The sequence below is a fragment of the Pongo abelii genome, chromosome 13 (genome assembly GCF_028885655.2).
Source record: "Pongo abelii isolate AG06213 chromosome 13, NHGRI_mPonAbe1-v2.0_pri, whole genome shotgun sequence".
In the NCBI taxonomy this organism is placed as follows: Eukaryota; Metazoa; Chordata; class Mammalia; order Primates; family Hominidae; genus Pongo; species Pongo abelii.
In genome coordinates, this window is record NC_071998.2 from 90,889,649 (window position 1) to 90,915,311 (window position 25,663).

The 25,663-nt window shown below is 40.8% G+C and overlaps 1 protein-coding gene across 2 annotated transcripts in view; it reads left to right on the forward strand.

Annotated features, from left to right (window-relative positions):
• The window catches only part of NR4A3 (nuclear receptor subfamily 4 group A member 3), a 41,767-nt gene extending 23,353 nt beyond the window's left edge, over positions 1-18,414 (forward strand). For both annotated transcript variants that reach the window (XM_009244690.4, XM_002820034.5), the window contains 2 exons: positions 2,239-2,417; positions 16,548-18,414. In XM_009244690.4, coding sequence (XP_009242965.3) covers positions 2,239-2,417; positions 16,548-16,795 — 427 coding nt within the window. In that variant the 3' untranslated portion in view covers positions 16,796-18,414. The remainder of the gene's footprint in view (positions 1-2,238; positions 2,418-16,547) is intronic.
• Positions 18,415-25,663: the final 7,249 nt, after the last annotated feature.

The window sequence follows — 25,663 nt, forward strand, 5'->3', positions numbered from 1 at the left end:
GCATAAGCTATTTCCTGGGAGCAAGTGTTTGCTTTGGAACATTGTATTTACCGCGTGGGTTTCTGTTTAACAAGTTACTATTCTAGCACACCTGATGGGGCCCTAAAGAGTTCCCACACCTTCTCAACCCCCAGTTTTATTCCAAGAGAACACTCTTAGATAGAAAGATTTAGTCCATCCTATCATACTCAGTGACACCAAACACAAAAAGGAAAAGTGATTTTTCAAAAACATAGAACTAAGCTCCTCTGGTAAGTTCCACATGTAGATTTTTTAAAGTTTATTTTATTATTGTTTTTATTCACAAATAGCCTGTTTAACTCCATCTTCCTTGCTTCCTTTCAGTTATATATTTTTAGGAGATGATACCGACTTTTTACCAAATATTATCAGAAAAATCCATCTTTCCCCTCTTTTTCTTTCCTGCCATCACCTCCCCAATTTCACGTCATTACCAGAAACTCCTGTTTAATTTTTAAAGTGCAGATTGCCAGGCCTCATTGCCATCTATTTTGGTTTGGTAGACTGTGGGAGAAGTCCAGAAGTCTGCATTTTAACTCATGCTTTAATGATTCTGATGTCATCAGGGTCCATGTTTTATGCTCTGAGACTGAATCATTCTGTCCTGTGTATGCCTTCTGTGGAGGGATCAGTAGGAGAGATGGGGTGGAGTTAGTTACAACTAGAGTGCCAGTAATAGCTTAATTTGTAGCCAGTCTAGTGTACACCAGAGCTGAGCTAGCAATATGACTGTCATCTATTAGGCATGCAACAAAGGATTAAGTAGACTGTAAGCTCCATGCAGGCAGGTGCCATATATGTCCTATTCACCATGTTTTCTCCCAGTGCCTCGCTCCAGGAATAACACATACTTCATGCTCAGTAGACACTTGGCTGAGTGAAGGAATGAATGAAGCTATTCATCCAAGAAGCACAAAGAGATATTTGACTTGTGAATACAACAGGCCAAGATAGATACATATGTGGCAAGAGATTTGAAAGTTAAAGGAAATCTAAGATTAAAGGAAGAACCACATATAATTCAGCCCCTTATTTGTTATACCCAATATTTGTCGAACCATCGTGTGTACTGGGCACCATGCATGGGCTTTCAAATCCTTTCTTTTATTTAATTCCCTCAACAATCTTAGGAGGTAGAAATTAGAATTTTTGTTTTATAAATAAGGAAAAAGAAGTCCAGAGAGATTTAAGGAGCACCCAAAGCCACACCCCTAAGTCATCATGTCCACCTGGAAGTTCCAGGGCACCTATCATGAAAGAAGAATGAGATGGTGATGGACATAATATAAACTATCAGGACAGATTTAGAAATAGCCCTCTGCAGCCCCAATGTTAAAAGCAGAGAAGGTAATACAAAATAAGGACTTGTTTTATGTTAGGCCACCCTTTAATTTGTGATAGACTTCTGGCACTTACAGGGACTTGATTTTTGTTTTGTTTTGTTTTGAGACAGAGTCCCACTCTGTCACCCAGGCTGGAGTGCAGTGGCACGATCTTGGCTCACTGCAACCTCCACCTCCCAGGTTCAAGTGATCCTCCTTCCTCAAGCTCCTGAGTAGCTGGGACTACAGGTGCATGCCACCAAGCCTGGCTAATTTTTGTATTTTTAGTAGAGATGGGGTTTCACTATGTTGCCCAGGCTGGTCTCGAACTCCTGACCTCAGATGATCCACCCGCCTTGGCCTCCCAAAATGCTGGGCTTGCAGGCGTGAGGCATCGCACCTGGCCAGGGACTTGGTATTTTTAAAGTCTGCACAATGGAATTGTAGTGTCTAGCCTCAGGCCTTGGCAGTTTTTAATATTTAAGAAAATAAAGGACAAGCCCTGTCTCAGGAGCCCTGGAGGGAACAGTCTCATGTTCATTGCTGAGAGAGGGGTGCACTGGGCTTCACCTCTGGAACCCATGAGTGCCTGCTCCCCCATGTCCTGTCCCAAGGAAAGCCAGTAATTGATTCTAGTAATAAGACAGCAGGTGCCACAGCCCATATCTTCCCCTGGGCTGATGTTCACCAAAGACATTAGCACAGACAAGTGGTGCTAGTTGTTTATCCCGGAGAACATAGTCTTATTCATTGTGGGTATCTGGCATGCTTCATAGCACCACACTGGGGTCCCAATGCTGCCCCATGGCTGTCTGGGTGCCTGTGTGTCATAATGTTATCATGTTGGACAGACTGGACAGACCTGTTTAATGTTTCCCTTCCTCTCACCTCCCAGGTCAAACACTGCTGAAGATAAGTTTGTGTTCTGCAACGGACTTGTCCTGCATCGACTTCAGTGCCTTCGTGGATTTGGGGAGTGGCTCGACTCTATTAAAGACTTTTCCTTAAATTTGCAGAGCCTAAACCTTGATATCCAAGCCTTAGCCTGCCTGTCAGCACTGAGCATGATCACAGGTAAGCACCACCTTGCCAAAACCACATCCTCATTTCTCTCCTTCCCTTTGTTATGGTGGAATCTGGCCTTGACTACTACACATACCAGAAAAGTGGGAAAATGACTACCGTTTTTCTGAAATCTGTTAAGTTGAACCTAGTTTAAGCAAAGAAACATGCATCTATAATTTGTTGTCATAAACTTCTAGGAAAGAGGATCCATAGTCTATTGAATTATCATTGTCAGTAAGCCCAATATATGAAAATCTAACTTCCTACCAGAGATCTGTGGACAGTGGGACTAGCTGCTTCAGGGTTTGTTTTGAGACAGGGTCTTGCTCTGTCACACAGGCTAGAGAGCAGTGGTGTGATCATGGCCTAGTGTAGCCTCGAACTCCTGGACTCAAATGATCCTCCCACCTCAGCCTCCTGAGTAGCTGGGACTATAGGCACACACCACCACACATGTTTGTCCTGTTTTGTAGCCCTGTTTCACCCTGTTGCCCAGACTGGTTCAGCGTTCTTTTTACAAAGCCTTTCCTAGGAAGATTGCCTTACCCAGCCCATTCCTGTGGAGTAGAGGTGATGAGGTTTCCCCCGTACCCAGTTCTTGGCTAGCGACCTAAAGTAAAACCAACACTATAGACATATCAAATACAACTTGATTTAATAACTTCGATTGGCAAAGGACTGAGCAAAAGCAAAAATGGCTCAACTCAGCAGTTTTTTATTTTTATTTTTAAAATTTTATTATCATTATTTTTGAGATGGAGTCTCACTCTGTCACCCAGGCTGGAGTGCAATGATGTGATCTTGGTTTACTGCAACCTCTGCCTCCTGGGTCCAAGCAATTCTCCTGTCTCACCCTCCTGAGTAGCTGGGATTACAGGTACCTGCCACCATGCCCGGCTAATTTTTGTATCTTTAGTAGAGACGGGGTTTTATCATGCTGGCCAGGCTGGTCTCGAACTCCTGACCTCAAATGATCCACCCGCCTTGGCACCCCAAAGTGCTAGGATTCCTGGCGTGAGCCACCACGCCCGGCCAACTCAGCAGTTTTTTAACCACAAAGATAAAATATATTTGATTTATGCCTGTCTCCCGCTATAGATCTCTGTCTTTCTATCTTTTGGGAGATAAAGGATCCCAAGGTGGGGTGGGATGGAGAAAGGCGCGTGTTGGGCAAGGGAAAGAATATCATCTCCCTGTGGCCATGGAGGCCCTTGCCCCAGCTCCCTTTGCCCTGGGGGAGAGTTTCCTGTTAGACCTCATTCTTTCCGGTCAGACTGGGGCCTGGGGAGGTGGTGACAGAGGGTGGGGGCTCCAGAAGTGGCCAAATGACGGGCTCATCCTTGTCCTTTTGGTCAGACACAAGCACAGGCTTGGCTGTAGAACTGAGAGTTCAAGATCAGAATAATATGCTCTTGGCTATAGAAAACATGTTTCTCAGGCAGGTGGTGAGCTTCCAGAGCATCAGATGCATCCTGTGGTACAGATGGCCCCTTCTTTCTGTTTCACTGGAAATGTGCATTGGTTTGCCCAAGCATTGTTTGCTTGCATTTCTTGGGATATCTCCTATTAGCTAAAGTTAGATGTGTCTGTGCCTTAAGAGGCTAGGCTGGTTCATCATTTGATGGTTGACATGCAGGCAAAGACAAGCAAATGGTATGGCTGCAATGAGGACTCAGACACTAGCTGTTCCTTCAGTATTCCAAATGGAAACTGACTTCCTCCTGGTCTTTGGTCCAGGATAAGAAACTCACTTTTTTTTTTTTTTTTTTTAATGGGGCTGCTAGACTTCCAAGAGAGCCATTAACGAAACAAAAACCAAGGCAGTCTCAAAGAGTATGGATTCCATTTGGAGTGCTTTCAAATGGCATACTGGAGCATCTGAAGAAAATAAACAGATTTAAGGCACAAGCATATTACTTCATCAGGACTGGAAGGAAACTGGTTCAAGGCTGCCTTTGAACTAAAGCTCTTTAGTTCAATTTCAAAACCATTCAGCAATTCCTAAGTCAGTTAAACATTCAAAACTAGCAAGTATGGAGTTTAGTTCATTTTAAAAAGACAAAAACAAAAAACTAAATCCAGCTTTGGATTCCTACAAGTAAAACCAGTACATTGCTTCATCTCTATGGCAACGAGTGTTGAGTCTAGTTAATCAACAAATATTCACTGACCTAGGCACCATGCTGCATGTCATTGGGTTTTCAGAGATGATCACACACATCCCTAGAGGAGACAGACATGCAGAGTACCACATGTGATGCAAGGTGTTGCGTGCCACCATGGAGACAAGGGAGTGAGTTCAAAGTGCTCAGAGACAGCAGGTGGAGGTGGTCTTCTCAGAAGAGATCACAGGAGCTGGTCCTTTGTAAGTGCAGAGGATGTCTCCAGGCTAAAATGGAAAAAGTGAGAATCCAGGCGTAAACATTTGCCAAAAGCCATTGAAAATATGGCTAAGTTTCCGAAAGGAAACAGCTGAAAATTGGAATGACAGGAGATGTTACTGGTCTGATAGGTCAGGGTGGGGTGGGACATAAAGAACCTTCCACGCCTAGGTGAGGGGAGCAGAGTTTATCTTGAGCACAACGAGGATCCACAGGTTTTGTCCAAAGGAGCTTGATGGTCAGGTTTGCGCTTTAGAAAGATTTACCCTGTCAGTGCATTTTGGGCACAGATTAGAGTGAGAAAGAATCTAAGAGGAAAAAGGCCAGTCCAGGTGTGAGAGCCATGATTCAAGAGGAGGGTCCATCCCTGAAGGCCACATCTTTGTTTCACTCTTTAAATGGAAACTGACAGATATCTGAGGCCAGGACGTTTGGGTGCCAGGAAGACCCAACCTGGAGAGACTGGGCAGTTCAGTGCAGAGAATGCAAAGTAGAAATTAGTAGAAGGGTGGTGCTGGTCCTCTTTCCGCATCCCATTTGTTCTATTCCCTGCAGTTACAGCTGCTCAGCCCGCTGCCCATTTATGTGGAGATTGGCTGGGGGAGGAGGCAGTTTGGCATGGCAGAAATAGCATGGACTTTGGAGTCGAGCACACCCAGATTTTAATCTTCAGTCCTATGTTTAATAAGTAGGTGCTATTGGGGAACACATTTCAATTCTCTGAAATTCAGTTTCCCCATTTGCAAAATGGGGATAACAATGTCTATGTCACAGGGCAGCAGTGAGGATTACAGAATATTTAGTTGGTGATGTAACCAAACTGGATTCAGGATAGGCAACTCTGAATTCACCTATGGTCCCCCTTGGAGTGATAGTGACAGATTCCCTCAAGTTAGGCATATGCCTTCCCCTACCCCTCGGAAGCATCAAACTCAGTGGCATGAGGAAACAGGTGGTGGCTTTAGAAGGCAGTATGTTTGGTGACAGTCTCCTTGGATGCTTAAGAGAGAGGCTCAAAGGAGGACAGTGATAAAGTAATTAAGCTGCACTTAACAAGCACTTAAAATAGGCCAAGTACTCTACAGTGGTGTCTTTGGGCCTCCCCGACCAGGTAGCTCCCGTTCCTGCCCTCATTCCTGCTGTGGTTTTAGCCTACAACAAAAATAAGCCCTTTTCTCTCATTTCTGGACCTTACAACACTCTCTTTGTGACTTACTGGTTGAAAGTGGGTTTGATAAGTGTGAAAATATCAGGAAATGGCAGAAAAGGCAATGCCTGGGAAACAGTGTGCATTGCTGTGAATATTAATTTTTATTTGAATATGAGCTGCCATGGATCTTGACTTCTGAATAAGCTTCGTTGATCATAAATGGTGATTGTGGAGTATCAGCTGGGCTATTTACATTAAAAAATTCATCCCAAAATTGTCTTTTCTTAAACCACAGAGGAGAGCTCATGAAAAGGAAATGGCATCTTACAAGTTTAACTAGGCTTGCTTCCATGAAAAGTATTAAGAATCTGGACAGTATTGGTGGTTTGCACAAACATGGCTTTTTTTTTTTTTTTTTTCTGATTTTTTTCTTTGTCTTCCTCCTCTCTCTGTACCCCTTCATGAAAAACTAGGCGGTGAAGTGGGGCAGGAAATGGTTTCATTCAGATCACTCTCCTTTCCTGCAGTAAACAGGGGGTTCCCCACAGTGGTTGGCTTTCAAACGTTTTTCAGGTTCCCTGTTTATCTACCCTAACCATTGCCCTTTGCCAGTGCTGCATCTCTGAAGTAATGCAAGTGCTTTGAATCTGGTGGGATACCAATGAGTTGATATCTGGTTGCAGTCAATAATGTTTCATAAATAAGAAGCCCCCTCACCAAACAGAAAGTTAGTGTGGAATTACCATTTTATAAATATCCACTTATTAAATAAGCATTGAGGGCCTACTATGTACCAAGCATTGTACCAGTCTCTTGGGATGCAAAGATGAGCCAGGCACGCATTCTGTTGCCAAGAAGTGGGCAGTCTACTAGGAAGTCATAGATTATGATATATGGACTTGATGTATAGCAATTAGTGCTCAGGCCCTGAAAAGGAACAGATGCAGTGTGGGGTAAGTCCAGATTACTGATAACTTTTTTGAGGTGAAGGAAGGTAGAAGTGTTGGTCACGAATGACTTCCCAAAGAGGTAGCATCTAGACATGAGAAGACATAAAGAACATTCCAGATGAAGGAAAGAGAACAGCAAGGGCATGGCAGTTGAATGCCTTAGTACAGTTTAGGGTTAAAACAATTACAGTGGAGTTGCATTGTGCATATATTAAAATCACACATATGATCCAAGTAGAAAGAGGAGAAAAATTAAGAGTGCAGGCTATTGCATTCGATGACTGTATGTCCTGGAGTGAGCATGATAGAGAAGATACGAATCCACTGTAGGTCATGGTTTCTCTGCCTCTGGTGATGAGTGTTGAGATCATGTCTTGTGCTTTTGGGAAAGTTAAGTGATTTTCAGGGATAAAACTAATTCTATGTGATATTTACTTTCTGGCTTGATGTGATGACCTAACCTCAGAGCAAAACGCTTTTCCTGTACAGAAATAGGGGAAATAAGATTGGAAAGATAGTTTTGAACCAGATGGCGGAGGGAATCTCAAATGCTCAAATGCCATTTTGTTGTTCCCCATGGTTTTCTTTTCCCTACTCAGGTCATCTGTCAGGTGAGAAAATGACTCCTTTCTCTTCTGACTGTAGTCTTTTTCCTGGTCTTATTGAAACATGTTTCAATAAGACTGAGAAGGAGGAAGGAGGGCAGAACCATGGCAGAAAGTAGTGAAACAGTGACACAGCAGGACTAGACAGGTGGCTGACCATGCCACACCCTCCACCATCTGTCTTTCCAGAGCTCCACTGCTCACTGTAAATGGTTACCTGGTTACCCCTGCTTTTGCATCAAATAAAGCCGTCAGCTACATCGCAAGGAAAACTAAATGTAAAACTTAGCAGGGCAAAATAGTTAAAAACAAAAATGGTGGGAGAGGGGAAAGGCCATAGGATTTAGAGACTGGAGATCTGAGTTCAGGTCTTCACCCTGAAATGTGCTGTCTTTGCAATCTTGGACAACTTCCTTACCCTCTCTGAATCTCAATTTCCTTCTTTCTCACAGGGATAAAGATGTCTACTTGCAGGTTTCTTATAAAGATTGAATGAACTAATATGTACTATGCAGAAAAAAAATTAGACAAACCTTCATTGTTATTATATTATTTGTTTTACACACTTCCATGAAGAGCCAGCTGTCTTGCTCTCTAAGAATCATAAAAGTGTTCATTCATCCCTGCAATTGAATATACACATTGTGTTAAGGAATTTCTTTATGTGTCTTTCTTTACCAGCTAGACTGTGGGGTTCTTAAGGACAGGGAGAGTCTTATTTATCTTTAAAATGACTTTAGCATTTACAAGTATCTGGCATATGACAAATATTCATTGAATGAATGGGCCAATTGTGAGTATCAGAAAGTCTCCCAAATTAGAAAAATCTGAATTAATAGTTTTTAGCCTACCACTGTTATGAGAAAAGTATGAATTCTTGAAAATTGCCTTATTTTGATTCAGATTAATTCAGTAAATATTTATTGAGCATCTACTGTGCACCAGACACATATTCCCTTACCCTCAAAGAGTCTGTGGTCTCACCGGAGAGAGAGACAGACACATACTCTACCAAATCAAAGACAGTCAGACTGAAAAGTACCATTTAAATCAGCCTCAACACAGACTGCCGACTGACTTGTGGCTTCCTGACCAGCGTGGGCTCAATGTCTTTGGGACTGCCCATCAGTAAAGGATGTTGTGTATGACATGAGTGATAGCAATAAGGTGAATTCCCAGAGAAGGAGATAGAGCTCAGAGTGGGGAGTCCTGTTTGTTTGTGTTTGAGCTACACATACCTCTCTCTCCAGGGGCCCACCTTTCCTTCCCCTTTGGCTGGAACAGCATTGTTGTCACCAAGTTAGCCTTTGCCCTAACACCTGCTCAGAAAGGGGAGTTACTTTTCCCCTTGGTGGGGCTCCTGATGGTTACTATCATCCCTTTCTTTATCCCCTACTCCCTGCCATGAGGAAGAAAATTTGACATTTCTCATATAAGCCCAAGAGGCAGAACTGGGAACTACATATAGCAGCCATCCCCAGCCTTTTTGGCACCAGAGACTGGTTTCATGGAAGACAATTTTTGCTTGGACTGGGGTCAGAGGAATGGTTTCGGGATGATTCAAGAGTATTACATTTATTGTGCACTTTATTTCTATTATTATTACATTGTAATATAAAATTAAATAATTATAAAACTCACCATAATGTAAAATCGGTGGGAACCCTGAGCTCATTTTCCTGCAACTAGATAGTCCATCTGGGGGTGATGGGAGACAGTGACAGATCACCACACATTAGATTCTCATAAGGAACGTGCAACCTAGATCCCTCACACGCACAGTTCACAATAGGATTCACACTCCTATGAGAATCTAATGCTGCCACTCATCTGACAGGAGGCGGAGCTCAGGTGGTAAAGCAAATAACGGGGAGTGGCTGTAAATACAGATGAAGCTTCACTTGCTTGCCCGCCGCTCACCTCCTGTTGTGTGGCCCAGTTCCTAATAGGCCATGGACCAATACCAATTGGGGACCCCTGATATGTAGGATGGCAAATTTTAGCTCAGTGTAAGAAAAACTTTCACATAGAAAGAACCATTTGAAATTGGAATAAGCTGCCTTGAGGAGTGAGTTCCCGCTTTGGGGAATGAGGCTTACAGAGACTAGATGAACACTAGGCGTGGACTGAGTCAAGCATCTTATGGGGACTAGGATTGACTAGAGCAGAGCTTCTCCAGCATTCACATCATTGGGCATCTTGTTGCATTGCAGATTCTGGTTAGGTAGGTCTGGGGCAGGGCCTGCCTAAACAGATTCTGCATTTCCAGCAAGTTCCCAGGTGATGCTGATGCTGCTGGTCTGGGGCCCACACCTTAAGTATCTAGGAATAAGGGAACCTATTGGTAATTAGGAATCCATGAAATTAATAGCTACCATTTTAAAATACTCAGTGCCAGGCACTGTGCCAAGGGCTTACATGTGTTATTTTGTTTAGTGTTGCTTAATAAATAAACTTGGAAGTACCTGAAATAGATTACAGCAGATACAGGAAGCATGGAGATCAGTCAAGAGCTATTAAAATAATCTAGATAGCAAAGATATTGAAGATCCTCGTCCAGAGGCCATGGGTATTGAGAGGGAGATATAAATGCAAGGAACATCACAGAGATAATAACGGAAGTTCTTGCAGTGGATTAAATACGATGGCTCGGGGGGAAGGAATTGTTAGAGATGATTTATGAGAGTGATGTGAAAGGCTGTAATATCATTAATAGACAAGCTTAGAGAAGTGGCTGATTTGAAGGGGAAGGTAATGGCTTGAGTTTTAGATAGAGAGGATACTTGCAAATATTCACTAAGTGCTCACTATATGCTAGGCATGGTTCCAAATACTTGACATGTATTAACTCGTTTACTTCTCATAACAACCCATAAGGCAGCTACCATTATTAGCACCATTTTACAAATGTGGAAACAGACCCAAAGTCACCCAGTTAATAACTGGTCGAGGCCAGGCGCGGTGGCTCATGCCTGTAATCCCAGCACTTTGGGAGGCCAAGGTGGGCGGATCACAAGGTCAAGAGATGGAGACCATCCTGGCCAACATGGTGAAACCCCTTCTCTACTAAAAATACAAAAATTACCTGGGCCTTGGGAGGCCAAACAGGAGAATCACTTGAACCCAGGAGGCGAAGGTTGCAGTGAGCCGAGATTGCATCACTGAACTCCAGCCTGGCGACAGAGCGAGACTCCGTCTCATAAATAAATACATAAATAAATAAATAAATAAGTGGTAGAGTTCAGGTCTACAGCCAGGAAATCTAATTCCAAAGCTTTGATGTGGTAGGTTTTAGAGTTTGTAAAGTTCTTTACTGTTGTTAGCTTCTTAATAACTCCCAACCTGTATATTTATTCTTAGCAGCTTACATTTTTAGTGCTTATATAATCATTTTTCACAGATTCTTGATCCTCTACATATCCATTTAACAGATATTTATTGGATGTCTCCTATGTACTAGGCTTGGTGCTGGAGATACAATGTTGAGCAAATACAGTTCATGCCCCCATGGTGCTTACAGTTAATGGGAGGAGAAAAAAATCACATAACTATCTGATTTCAAACTGTTGTGTCCTGCAAAGGGAAAGATTAGAATGCCAGAGGAGAACATGATCTAGAATGGGGGTAAAAAGGGAAGCTTCCTTCAAGAAATATTTGATCTGAGATCCAAAGAATGAGTAGATCTTAACCAGATGAAGATGGGAAAACATAAGCACAGACCTAAATATAGCTCTATTATTTCACTCCATCACTCTCTCCCCCTTACTCCTTCTTCCCTGGTTCCCTCTACCTCCCAACCCCTCCCTCTTGCTCTAAGCAGAGATGTCTATGCCTGGATAGCTAAAATGCACAGTAATCCAACAGTGTCTTTAGATGTTCATACCACACAAAGATTAGGAGTGTGATCTGTCTGTCGCGTCTCTAACCCCAGTGGTTATAACATTGCTTGCCACAGAATAGGTGTTCAATAAATATTTGTTGAAAGAAGTAGTTAGTTAATTTGGTGCACAGAAAATAGGAGAGAGTTATAGAAAAGCTAGTTCATCTCAGGACGAGGAGAAACTTTCTAACAATTAGAGACGTCCAGAGATGGAAGGCATCTTTTATAAGAGAAATATCTCTGGACTTAGAGTGAAAGAAAATAGCCCCTTGCAAATTTTGACTATGGGCAAGTCACTTAATTGAGTCTTACTCTCCATACCTGTTACTTAAAGATAATCTTTGTCCTGCCTAATTCACAGGATTGTTGTGAGAGTGAGATAAAATAATCTAAGTGAAAGAGTACTATTAAATATATTTGTATTATTATGGCATAATATAGTTAACTCCCAGTCCAGCCACTACCTGACACTCTCTTTATGGTAGCTTGTAGTAGAGATTCTTGTCTTAGATAGGAATTTGAACTAAATAACTCAAACCCTTTCCAATCTATATATACAATGATTATGACACATAAGTCTATTACTTAACCATTTCTGTATGTTATATATCAAAGTTTTGAATATATAATGCCAGAGTTAAAATACTAAAGCATTCTATGAAAGTTATATAGATTAAAATGCAAGAAATATTAAGAAGCTTGTTTTGTTTAATGGCGGACAAAGACCTTAAACTAAAATCTTCTGTGTAAATTCTCTAGGAAGGGGGATAGTCCAAATGCCTGATTTCCCCCCGAATTTATGAACTCTGTATATTAGCTCTGTAGCCATGTATACCAAGCTACAAGAAGAAAGGAGATCCCTTTAACTAAAATGTCAGTGATTAGGTTTTAAGGGATTTCAAATTACTAGGGAAGGACCCAGACACTTAGTGACTCCCTAGTGATTTGAAAATCTTCCTGGCTGCTGGCAGTAGTTTGCATGGAGACTGAATATTATCTCAGCCCTTTTGAAAAAGTAAAGAAGCTACAAATCCAGTGGCTGTTCAAAACAACAAAGAGAGTTGAGGTGCCTTTGGCTTCTAACAGGAGTGTCTCTGAATTCCTCAAGGAATTCCATGCCTAGAGTTGATCCAGCTGGCAGGAGGTATCGATCTCCACTTGAATTCACTGAATAAATAATGGTTGCCATAGTTATTGAGCAGTCGCAACTGGTTGGAGAGCAGGGAAAACTCTGCAGCACCTTCTGTGAGTTTGGCCATGAGAAAGTCTGGTTACAAGGTTCCACAATCAGCTCCCTCCCCAAATCCAGCCAACATATTACTCAGTTCCTGTATCCTGATGATGAATATGAGATCTTGAATGTTATGTAAGACATGAGACACTGAAAGGAAGAGAAAGCTTAAATCAATAGACTGGTATTTATTCTGAGAAAGGCATCTCTCCCTAGGTTATGAATCTAATTGAATATTTTTCAGTATTAATTGAATTTAGTATCAGCAAGGTGATGTTTGATCATGTTATAGCTACTCAAGGGCTTCACAAAGGACGAAATCCATCTCGTTCTATTTTAACATTATTATACAAAGAGCACAACCTGGACATTTTAAAAGGAAGGAAAATTTATCCCAAAACCCCATAGGTATTTTCACGTTTATATTTTCTTTCACCCTTCTCTATATGAAGAAATAATTTTTGCATAGATGGAATCACAGCTTTAGTATTTAATATTCTACTCTTTATTTAATGTTGTAAACTTTTTTTAAATTTTGCTTCATGGCCTTCATATTTGTTCTGTTTGATGTCTCCAGAATCTTCCTTTCCATATACCATTATTTACTTAACAGTTCCCGTATTCTTCAGCCCTTTGCCTTTTTCCAGTTTTTTGTTTGTTTGCTTTTGTTTTGTTTTGTCTTGGTAATAGATAATGCTGAACCAAATGTCTCCATGTATACAGTTTTATTCTTCTGTTAAATGTTTCCTTTGGATAAATTCCCAAGAGTGGGATTACTTGGTCAGAGGCTATGAACGATTTATAGCTCTTGAAATTTACTGCCAAATTTACAGCCTGTTCTTTTGTTTTGCGGAGAAAAATAAAACTTTAGGCAAAACACCACTGCATGCAGGATTCTCTTAAAATTCACTCTCAGGTGCTTCTTCTGAGACTGAAACATGGAGCCTATGATAAGCCGTCGGAGACAGGTCTGCACCTGGGCTGATTAGCTAATAGTTTCTCAGGGAAAGCAAAATGATGCACTGCAAAGCTTGGAAATTAGGCCACAAATTGCCTTTTGTTAGACCTTGTAGTTACCAGCCACTTGCCCACTGGCAAGCATTGTCTTTGGTTCTCATTATTCCATGTGTATAGCACTCTACAGCTGACAGACCACTTTTCCATAACATTATCTTAATTGAGCCATAACAATCCATGGAGTTGGGTTTTATTATCATTGTACTTTTAATTTGTTACATAACACTGAAGACACACAGGAATAATACAGCAAAGGCTGTGTATCTGCCACCCAATAATTCCGATTTTCCTGTGAAAACATTGAGCCTTAGAGAAATTAGGTCACGCAGCTAGTAAGTGACAGAACCAGAACTAGAACCTAGGTCTGTCTAACTCCAGGGCCAGTGCCCATCTCTTTATAGCATATTGCATTGAGACAAGATGCCTGCAACTTACAGTCCATGGAGATCCCGCTGGCAGTCTTCATGGTTGTATTTTAATATCATTATAACATATCAGGCCAGGTGCAGTGGTGCATGCCTCTAATCCCAGCACTTTGGGAGGCCGAGGTGGGTGGCTCACTTGAGGCTAGGAGTTTGAGGCCAGCCTGGCTGATATAGTGAGACCCTGTTTCTACTAAAAATGCAAAAATTAGCCAGGTGTGGTGGCACACACTTGTAATCCCAGCTACTTGGGATGCTGAGGCAGGAGGATCTTTTGAAACTGGGAGGTGGATGTTGCAGTGTGCTGAGATTTCACTGCTACACAGCCTGAGTGACAGAGTGAGACTCTGTCAAGGAAGGAAGGAAAGAAGGAGGGAGGGAGGGAGGGGGGGAGGAAGAAGGAAGGAAGGAAGGAAGGAAGGAAGGAAGGAAGGAAGGAAGGAAGGAAGGAAGGACGGACACATCAGAGCTTTGGGACCTTACAGATAATGAAGTTCAACCGTGTCCTTTTACAGGGCCCCAAAGAGGGAGAAACTTCCCCAAATCATACACAACTAGCCAAACTGAGGATAATGCAAATTTTCTGGTTCCCAGGCCTCTTATTTGGGACAAGAAAAAAGTGTCTGGATAGTTCTTCATTTTTCTTATTGGCTTTTGCTTCAAGGAAATCACTTTTCTAACAAAAATGCCCCCAACTTAAAAAATTAATTTAGAGCCAGGCACGGTAGCTCATGCCTGTAGTTTCAGCGCTTTGGGAAGCTGAGGCAGGAGGATCACTTGAGCCCAAGAGTTCAAGACCAGCCTGGGCAACATAGTGAGGCCCTGCCTCTACAAAAAATAATTTAAAAATCAACCAGGTATGGTGGTGCATGCCTATAGTCCTAGCTACTTGGGAGGCTGAGGCAGGAGGATCACTTAAGCCCAGGAGTTCCAGGCTACAGTGAACCATGATTGCACCACTGCACTGCAGCCCAGGCAACAGAGTAAGACCGTGACTCAAAAAAAAAAAATTAATTTCGCAAAAATTAGAAACTATTGCTTGATTTCCCATCAGAAGGATGTCTTCCATCTCTCAAGAATTATGATTTTACATGTACATGTACTGAGAGAAGAAAACTTTGAGATAACAGATGCCAAGCTCTTCCCTTAGAAATGAGGCTCTGAGGCCAGGCACAGTGGCTTATGCCTGTAATCCCAACACTTTGGGAGGCCAAGGTGGGAGGATCACTTGAGGTCAGGAGTTCGAGACCAGCCTGGCCAATATGGTGAAACCTCATCTCTACTGAAAATACAAAAAATTAGCTGGGCATGATGGTGCGCACCTGTAGTCTCAGCTACTTGGGAGGGTGAGGCAGGAGAATCGCTTGAATTGGGGTCGGAGGAGGAAGTGGGGGAGCAGTGAGCCAAGATCGCACCACTGCACTCCAGCCTAGACAACAGAGTAAGACTCTGGCTCAAAAAAAAAAAAAAAAAAAAGAGAAATGAGGCTCTGAAGTCTAAATGTTGAGGAAAAGCTTAGTGATTTATTGTGGATGTCAGGCTCTCTTCTCATTGCTTTGGAACAAGAGACCAGTGTTTGCCTCAGAAAACTGGGTTCTAATCCCAGCTTTTAGCAGCTGGGTGACTTTGGGAAATTCATTTAACCTTATACATAAAATAGATCATAGTATTTAACATGGAAATCATTTTATATATTGTTTTGTAAAATATAAGATACTGGTATTTGTGTCTTGATACATTATAATATGCCTGCACCACATCCTTCTGGGTTTCCTCCCCTTCTCTTTGGCTTTTCCATCTCCACAGCAGGAGGACATGTGTATTTTGTACAGAGTGCCAGGTGTAGGTCAACAGGGGTTTCAAGTGGGGGGGAACAAAACAAGGAAAAGAAAAGCTGAATTCTTTTCAGTGCTGGTTAGCATGAAAACACAGGAATGCACTTTGCTGTGTTGGGTCTTTTCGAGCAGCCATTGCATTAGCAAATGGAAGTTACAGCCTCCCCACCTCCCTTAAATGAGTCTGTCAAGATAGAAACATTAATTCATTTGCCTGGATGTGTTTCTGTGTCACTCTGAAAAATAGTTGCCTACTGACAAGGCTTTGTGAGAGCTTAGTAGGATAATGTATGCAAAATAATAACCACCCTGCCATTCATTCCATGTGGCTGTGTGCCAGGAACTGTGCTTCCCTTGTGTTACTTACCTAAGCTGGCCATCCCAGAAACCCCGAATTGGGTATGATCATATTCTTCATCTCATAAGGAAATGGGTGCTCAGAAGAGACTTACTCTAGGGCACACAGCAAGTAAGTGTTGGGACTGGGATTCAAACCTTGGTGTTGTTTAATACCAAAGGCCATGAGCTATCTCTAACAGGGAGGGCACTTTGATTGCAAAGAAGCTATCCAAACTGGTAGAATGAGACACAGACCTCAATTAGGGATTCAAAGTGTCTTAAGATGTATTTGCCTCCTAAACTTCTTGCCCTTCTCTATCCCTCTGCAGAAAGACATGGGTTAAAAGAACCAAAGAGAGTCGAGGAGCTATGCAACAAGATCACAAGCAGTTTAAAAGACCACCAGAGTAAGGGACAGGCTCTGGAACCCACCGAGTCCAAGGTACTGGGTGCCCTGGTAGAACTGAGGAAGATCTGTACCCTGGGCCTCCAGCGCATCTTCTACCTGAAGCTGGAAGACTTGGTGTCTCCACCTTCCATCATCGACAAGCTCTTCCTGGACACCCTACCTTTCTAATCAGGAGCAGTGGAGCAGTGAGCTGCCTTCTCTCCTAGCACCTGCTTGCTACGCAGCAAAGGGATAGGTTTGGAAACCTATCATTTCCTGTCCTTCCTTAAGAGGAAAAGCAGCTCCTGTAGAAAGCAAAGACTTTCTTTTTTTTCTGGCTCTTTTCCTTACAGCCTAAAGCCAGAAAACTTGCAGAGTATTGTGTTGGGGTTGTGTTTTATATTTAGGCATTGGGGGATGGGGTGGGAGGGGGGTATAGTTCATGAGGGTTTTCTAAGAAATTGCTAACAAAGCACTTTTGGACAATGCTATCCCAGCAGGAAAAAAAAAAGGATAATATAACTGTTTTAAAACTCTTTCTGGGGAATAAAATTATAGTTGCTTTGTGTTTAAAAACAAGAACAGCCAAGGGTTGTTCGCCAGGGTAGGATGTGTCTTAAAGATTGGTCCCTTGAAAATACACTTCCTGTATCAAAGGTACATATGTGGTGCAAACAAGGCAGAAACTTCCTTTTAATTTCCTTCTTCCTTTATTTTAACAAATGGTGAAAGATGGAGGATTACCTACAAATCAGACATAGCAAAACAGTAATGGCTGTTTGCTTCCATAAACAAGTGCAATTTTTTAAAGTGCTGTCTTACTAAGTCTTGTTTATTAACTCTCCTTTATTCTATATGGAAATAAAAAGGAGGCAGTCATGTTAGCAAATGACACATGTTAATATCCCTAGGAGAGGCTGCGTTCACCTTCCCTGTCGATCCCTTCTGAGGTATGGCCCATCCAAGACTTTTAGGCCATTCTTGATGGAACCAGATCCCTGCCCTGACTGTCCAGCTATCCTGAAAGCGGATCAGATTATAAACTGGATTACATGTAACTGTTTTGGTTGTGTTCTATCAACCCCACCAGAGTTCCGTAAACTTGCTTCAGTTATAGTAACTGACTGGTATATTCATTCAGAAACTCCATAAGTCAGTCGAGTATTTGATCCCTAGATAAGAACATGCAAATCAGCAGGAACTGGGTCATACAGGGTAAGCACCAGGGACAATAAGGATTTTTATAGATATAATTTAATTTTTGTTATTGGTTAAGGAGACAATTTTGGAGAGCAAGCAAATCTTCTTTTTACAAAATAGTATGAATGTGAATACTAGAAAAGATTTAAAAAATAGTATGAGTGTGAATACTAGGAAGGATTAGTGGGCTGCGTTTCAACATTCCGTGTTCGTACTCCCTTTTGTATGTTTCTACTGTTAATGCCATATTACTATGAGATAATTTGTTGCATAGTGTCCTTATTTGTATAAACATTTGTATGCACGTTATATTGTAATAGCTTTGCCTGTATTTATTGCAAGACCACCAGCTCGTGGAAGCTGAGTTACAGAGTAATTAAATGGGGTGTTCACAGTGACTTGGATACACCAATTAGAAATTAAATAAGCAAATATATATATATAAATATAGCAGGTTACATATATATATTTATAATGTGTCTTTTTATTAACCATTTGTACAATAAATGTCACTTCCCATGCCGTTATTTTATGGTTCATTTGCAGTGACTTTTAAGGCAGTACTGTTTAGCACTTTGATATTAAAATTTTGCTTATGTTTTGCTAAATTCGAATAATGTTTGAAGATTTTTAGGTCTAAAAGTCTTTATATTATATACTCTGTATCAAGTCAAAATATCTTTGGCCATTTTGCTAAGAAACAAACTTTGAATGTCAAACTGATATCACAGTAGTTTTTGTTAGCTTTAAATCATTTTTGCTTTAGTCTTTTTAAAGGAAAATAACAAAACTATGCTGTTTATATTGTCATTAAATTATACAATCAAACAAATGCCAAATGAATTGCCTAATTGCTGCAAAGTATAACCCAGATAGGAAATCATATGTTTTTTTTTCCAAGAGTCATTCTAATATTTGACTATGTGTTATGTTTATGTGTGCTTTTATGAAAGATTGTTATTTTTATATATCAAGATGATAGAACCTGGAATGTTAGGATTTTGAAATGTTAGACTTGGAAGGGGCCTGGCCTGTCAACTAGTCCAACCCCTTAAAATTCATAGAGGAGCAAACTGGGGCCCATTGAAGGGTGAGGAGTTACTCAAGGTCAAACAGCTAGTAACAGAATCAAGACTAAGACCTAATTTACCTTTCCATAGTCTTTTTTCTCAGCTTACTCCATCTACATAAAATCAGGCTTTTAAACATAACCACTAATATTTACCTGAAGATAACCATGAGTAAAGTATACTTTTGCATTAATTCTTTGAGCTTATATGCAAACATAATAAATATTATTAAATATCAGGAAAGCTAACATTTCATACAAGATAGCTTCAGACCAAATTCAAATTGAATTTGAATACATTAGAAATACTGTGCATACATAACCTTCTTGTGCACCATGAGTATTTGGAAAGTTAATCCTTGTTTTTGTCATGTCTATAAAGGAAGAAAAAAACAAAACAAAAACAGAGCCCTAGAGAAATGCTGTTACTTTTTATTTTTACACCCATCAGATTTAAGGAAAAGACTTTTTAGCCATTATAATCTAGTGGTTGGAAGGAATGAAGAAGCTTTTTTAGTAATAGGTCCAGATATGAGTGCTAAAAATAAAGATGATAGCATGTTCTTCTGTCTTCCATAGTTATTACAACTATGAGAGCCTCCCAAGTCATCTATCAACTCAACTCCCTTTTTTTTGTCTTAATGTTGCACATGAGTTTATACAGAGTGGATGACCACACTAGCACAGAAGAGAACAACATGTATTAAAGCAGGTGATTTCTCCCCTTGCGGGAGAGCTCTCTCAGTGTGAACATGCCTTCTGTGGGCGGAAATCAGGAAGCCACCAGCTGTTAATGGAGAGTGCCTTGCTTTTATTTCAGACAGCAGAGTTTTCCAAAGTTTCTCTGCCCCTCTAACAGCATTGCTCTTTAGTGTGTGTTAACCTGTGGTTTGAAAGAAATGCTCTTGTACATTAACAATGTAAATGTAAATGATTAAATTAAATTACATTTTATCAATGGCTACTGGTGTATTGAATAAGCCTGCTTCATTTAACAGTTTTCTCTTAATTATTATGTAATAGTATTTGCTGTGAACTCTTAAGCACATTCCCAAAATTGATTTTTTTTAAAGGCTTAGTAATGCTGAAAAATTAATAGGATTTCTGAATTGGATATGTATTAAACCTTACTGATTAGAAAGAAGGACATTCTAAATTCAATAACCATTTATTGACTGCTTCCTAGGGGCAAACCACTGCTGAGTGCTTTGAGGAGATACAAACATGCACAGTGTGTGAAACTCCTATTTTTCTTTCAACTGTATATAATGTAAATGGAGCTAAAATTTGTTGGCTAAAAGTGTTCTTTAGAGGTAAGAAAGATTCATTTCTATATCAAGACAATATGATACGGTTTGTGAACCAACATTTCCAAGAATCAAGGTTACAGTTCTCAAAGATGGATGAGTGCTCTCTGCCTTTTTGTTTAAGCCATCACTACTACATTACTTAGAAACCCCTTCTTTGTGAGTAATACAAATGCAACTTTTATTCAACTCTACCCAAAACATTATGTGTTCTGAGTTAGTGCAAATATGCTTTTTGGGTGTTGATGGCTCAAAAGTGTGGGAGTTCTCATGACTTACTTCATCAGTTCATGCATAAAGTATTGTCTGTGACATCTAAGCACAGATGAATGGATAAACAAAATGTGGTATATAAATACAGCGGAATATTATTCAGCATTAAATTATAAATATATTATTTGTGTACTGTGCAGACACAGTACTTAGATGTCACAGACAATACTTTATGCAAGTGTTTGGTTTAGGAGCCAAACACTTCCTCCCGCTTCTCAACAGGACCTTCATTACTCAACTACAAACTATGATTAGTAAGAAAAGAATGACAGCTATAGTGGAGTGCCATCTGACATAAATTCAAATATAGGTGCTCTTATCAATAAAAAACAAAAGTAAGTGCTTGGCTACAATAAAAAATAAATAAAAGGAGAGGGTTACGCCCCTCCTCGAGGGACAGTAAGGACAAAGGTGTGGTTTGAATGGGGAGGGGACCAGGAAGAACAAGGCTAAATAAAGGGGCACTTGCCTATGGTTGAATTCCTATAGGTTAAATGCAAAGATAAACACAAGCAACTAATTTCTGACTTTAAATTGTGGTAAAATACACATAACATAAAATCTACCATCCTAACTGTTTTTAAGTGTACAGTTGAGGAGTGTTAAGTACATTGTTGAGCAAGCAATTTCCAGAACTCTTTTTCATCTTGTAAAACTGAAACTCCATACCCATTAAACAACTCCCCATTCCCCCTTCTGCAGCCCCTGGCAACCACCATTCTACCTCTGTCTCTATACATCTGACTACTCATGTAAGTAAAACCATACAGTATCTGTATTTTTCTAACTGGCTTATTTCACTTAGCATAATGTCCTCAGGTTCATCCATGTTGTATTATGTGCCAGAATTTCCTTCCTTTTTAAGGCTAAATAATATTCCATGGTATTTACATACCACATTTTGTTTACCCATTATTCCATCAATGGGCATTTGGGTTGCTTCCACCTCTTGACTATTATGAATAATATTGCTATGAACATGGATGTGCAAATATCTTTTCAAATCCTTCTTTCCATTATTTTGAGTAATTGTTGACTTTCGAGCTTAAGTGTGATTTAAGTGCTTTTCAAGAATAATCTTGATTTTATGTGGGGTTTTTTTGCCTTAGGCACTGATTTCAGAGCCTCCCCATTTCTTTATCTCAGGAGGCATCTCCATGAACAAGGCTGTTTATAAACCGTTGTTCCAGGGCTAGGCTGAAAACTGAAAGGACTAAAATCTAAGAGGCTTCATCATCTTTTCTGAACGCTCTTCCCTAAGAAGGCCCATCCTTTGCCCAACCAGTTGAAAATCCCATCAGTTTCAAAGAAGGCTTTTGCACCTTCTATTATTTACCATCCCTCACCATGTACAAAATTCTTCACGAAATGCTTCAGCAAAGTCTTCCTCAGGGTTGTCTCTGAGTTGCACTGTGACACTGACATGGGCAATGCTTGTTTTGTTTGGCTTTTGTTGCAAGTGCACTGTCCTTCCTGTTTTAGTTTTTCTGTCTCTGTCTGACTCATTTCATGGCTCCATCAGTGAGCTCAGGGATCATCAGCCCCTTCTCTGATTACCTCCTGTGATGCTCGCCATCCCCCATGCTGGGCCTCTAAGGGTACTTGATTTGAGGGGAAGAGAAGACAGACCTAATGTTACTAAACCAAACTCTGATCCGCTCACTCAGTGCACAGAAAAAGCCAAACACTGACACTGGGATTTGCAGTGATAGAAAGTGAGGCATTTATTGCAGGGTGCCAAGCAAGGGGATCGGGCAATTAACACTTAAGACCCGAATTCCCTGATGGCTTACAAGCAAAGGTTTTTAAAGGCAGGGGTACATTTCAGGAAAGCAGAAGTTACAGGCAAAATTGTGAGTCAAACATGGAGGTTATACATTGGTTTGGCCTGAAAAGATGAGCTATCTTGAAGTGGGAGCGTACAGGTCATGGGGTGGATTCAGAAATTCTTTGATTTGCAATTGGTTGAGGAAACAAGCTTTTGTCTCAATACTTGGGTTCAGCAGAAAGGAAGATTAACGTTTGGCCTGTGGGTGTGACTCTTATCCAGGTCCCACAGGAAGAAATTTAGAACAAAGAATGGTGGTCAGTGTTCAATCTTCAGGTCCACTTTATCTAAGGTCTCCCTGACAATGGCCAGCATTTTTCATCAGTGGGAGTCTTGGTTTCTAATAAACAACTCAAGAATATATGTTACGGTGTTATATTTTAGTTTCTAGAAGGAACCAAAACACCTTGTGACTCTAACTTGCTTGAGATTATTGTTTATGCTATTCCTTTTTTTTTTTTTTTTTTTTTGCTTATGGGATTGCTTATTTATTTCTCAGGGATAGCTGGGTGCCTGGAATTTCCCTTGAAGAGATTCAAGATTTTTCCTTTATTTCCATGCTTGGGGGGCCCATTAGGCCCCTAAGAAGGACTCCTGCTTTGTCTCACTAACATTTATTAATAATCTATGGTGTGTGCCAGATATTCTAGTAAACCCTTTCATCTATGCTCTCATTTAATGGTTACTACTTCTAGGAAGGAGGTGATATCATCTGTCTGAAAATGAGGAAAGAGGCCAGGAGAGGTTAAGTATTTAGCAGCAGGAACTCACAGCTAGTAAGTGGATTTGAACACAGGTCAATATGGCTCTACTGCCCCCAGCTGCATTCATGGAGCTGTGATTAGACCTCCGTTCCTTCCTAGAACACAGGGGTCCTCTAATCTCAGTTCCTTGCTCATCAGCAATGGTAAGAACTCTACCCAAGCAACGCAGCTACTGTCCAATACTCTGACTCAGCTTCATCATTCCTGCCTGCCAGACGTATCACCTGTCTTGTGAATTCTTCAGACTTCTTGACTCAACAGGTCCCCATCATTGTCCCCACAGTACTCAAAGCTTGTCCGTCACCAGCCTCAGTCCCACTGAGCCTTGTAATAATGAGGCCCTGCTCCACTTTTGGAATCCCTTTCTAGTCCTTTCATCTCTAAACACAAACATTCTCTATCCTCAGAGTGGGCTTCAATCATTCAACCCCTCATGACTCTTTTCTGCTTCCAGCCAACCTCCCAATTTCCAGGTGATTTAAAACTTCCACTCAGGCTCTGTAGTCCATATCTTCCAAGTTGTTCTCCTTTGGACTCTACAACCACCTCTCTGTCCCCTTCTGGTTACTTTCATAAACCCCACAAAGCCATCACTCCCGAGATCTGCCTTTTTTATCCCTGAGAAAAGATGCTGGAACAAATGCAGAGAAGCAGGCAATCCTTGCTCATCTCAGAGCCATTCCCTTCCTGGCAGCCTGGCCTCCATCTTGCCCTTTGAATTTACATGTCCACAAATACACTTTCTACCTTTTGTTCCTAAAACCGTAGTTTCTTCCCCCCAGCACTTTCATCCCTTGCTGATTTTCTCCTGCCAGTTTTTAATCAATTGCTCAGAACTACATAAAGGTATTTTAAGTATAAATACACATACACACATACATGCACACACACACTATTGTAACATAGCTGCTTACATGCTTCCTCGTCCACATATACATATTCAGGGGATTTTTCCTTATTTAAAAAAAAAGATAGATCTTTATATTTTTATTTTTGCTTTTCACATTGTGAAGATTCTATGGGAAACTAAAAGAATATGAAGTTGAAAATATACAACTGATTAAAAAGAAAAAAGTGAAATATTTCATACATACAAAAGTGAAATTGATTTTTATATTTTTGAGACAGGGTCTCACTCTGTCACCCAGGCTGGAGAGCAATGGTGCAATCATGGCTCACTGCAGCCTTGACCTTCTGAGCTCAAGTAATCCTCACATCTCAACCTCTCAGGTAGCTAGGACTACAGGCACAAGCAACCACGCCCACCTCATTTTTGTATTTTTTTTTTTTTTTTTTTTTTTTTTTTAGAGAAGGGGTTTCACCATGCTGCCCAGGTTGGTCTCAAACTCCTGGGCTCAAGTGATTCACCTGTCTTGGCCTCCAAAAGTGTTGAGATTACAAGCATAAGCCACCACACTCTATGAAACTGATTTTAAAGCACAAAATAATTGTTAAATATTTTATACAAGTGAAAGAATAATAGAACAAACATATTTGAGCTTACCACCCAACTAAATAACTATCGGAATCCCTGTGCTCCCCAATCCCATTTCCCTCTTCCCTCTACCATTCTGAATTTTGGTTTATCATTATATATGTATATATTCCTAAACAATTTCTTGTTTAAATTTACATGTCTTTGAGTTTTGTATTTAGTATCATAAAGCATATATTCTTTTGCAACTTGTTTTATCTATGATGTTGTATGCTCTAATTCATTAATTTTCTCTGCTCTGTAGTACCTCTCTTAATACAGTATAATTTCTCTATTCATTTTCCTGTCAAGGGATATTTGTTTCCAGGTTCTTGCTATTACTAGCTACGATGTTATGAAATTTTTGTACACATCTCCTAATAAACACAGGAAATAATTTCCCTAGGCTGGGGGTTTTCAAAGTATAGTCCTAGGATCAGCAGCATCAGCATCACCTGGGACCTTACTAAATGCAGATTCTCAGGCCCCACTCCAGAGTTACTGAATCAGAAACTCTGACGGAGGGCCTAGCAATCTGTGTTTTAGAAGCCCTCCAGGTAATTATGATGCATACCAAAGTTTGAGACCAACAGCTGTAGGCCAACCAAGAAGTACAGTTGGCAGGATATGTGGCATACATGCTGTTTCCTTTACTAGATATATTAATTTTCTTCAAAAGCATTGCACCAATTTACACTCTCACCAACAATGAGAATTCCTACTCTTCTACATCTTCCTCAAGACTTGGATTCATCAGAATGTTTTGTTTGTTTTTTTTTTTTGAGATGGAGTTTCACAATTGTTGCCCAGGCTGGAGCGCAATGCCACGATCTCAGCTCACCACAACTTCCACCTCCCAGGTTCAAGCGATTCTCCTGCCTCAGCCTCCCAAGTAGCTGGGATTATAGGCATGCAACACTATACCCGGCTAATTTTGTATTTTTAGTAGAGATGTGGTTTCACCATGTTGGTCAGGCTGGTCTTGAACTCTCGACCTCAGGTGATTCACCCATCTCAGCCTCCCAAAGTTCTGGGATTGCAGGCATAAGCCACCATGCCTGGCCCAGAATTTTTTATTATTGTGAATCCAGTGGTTATAAAATGGCATCTTACTGTGCTTTATATCTTACTTTTTACAGAAC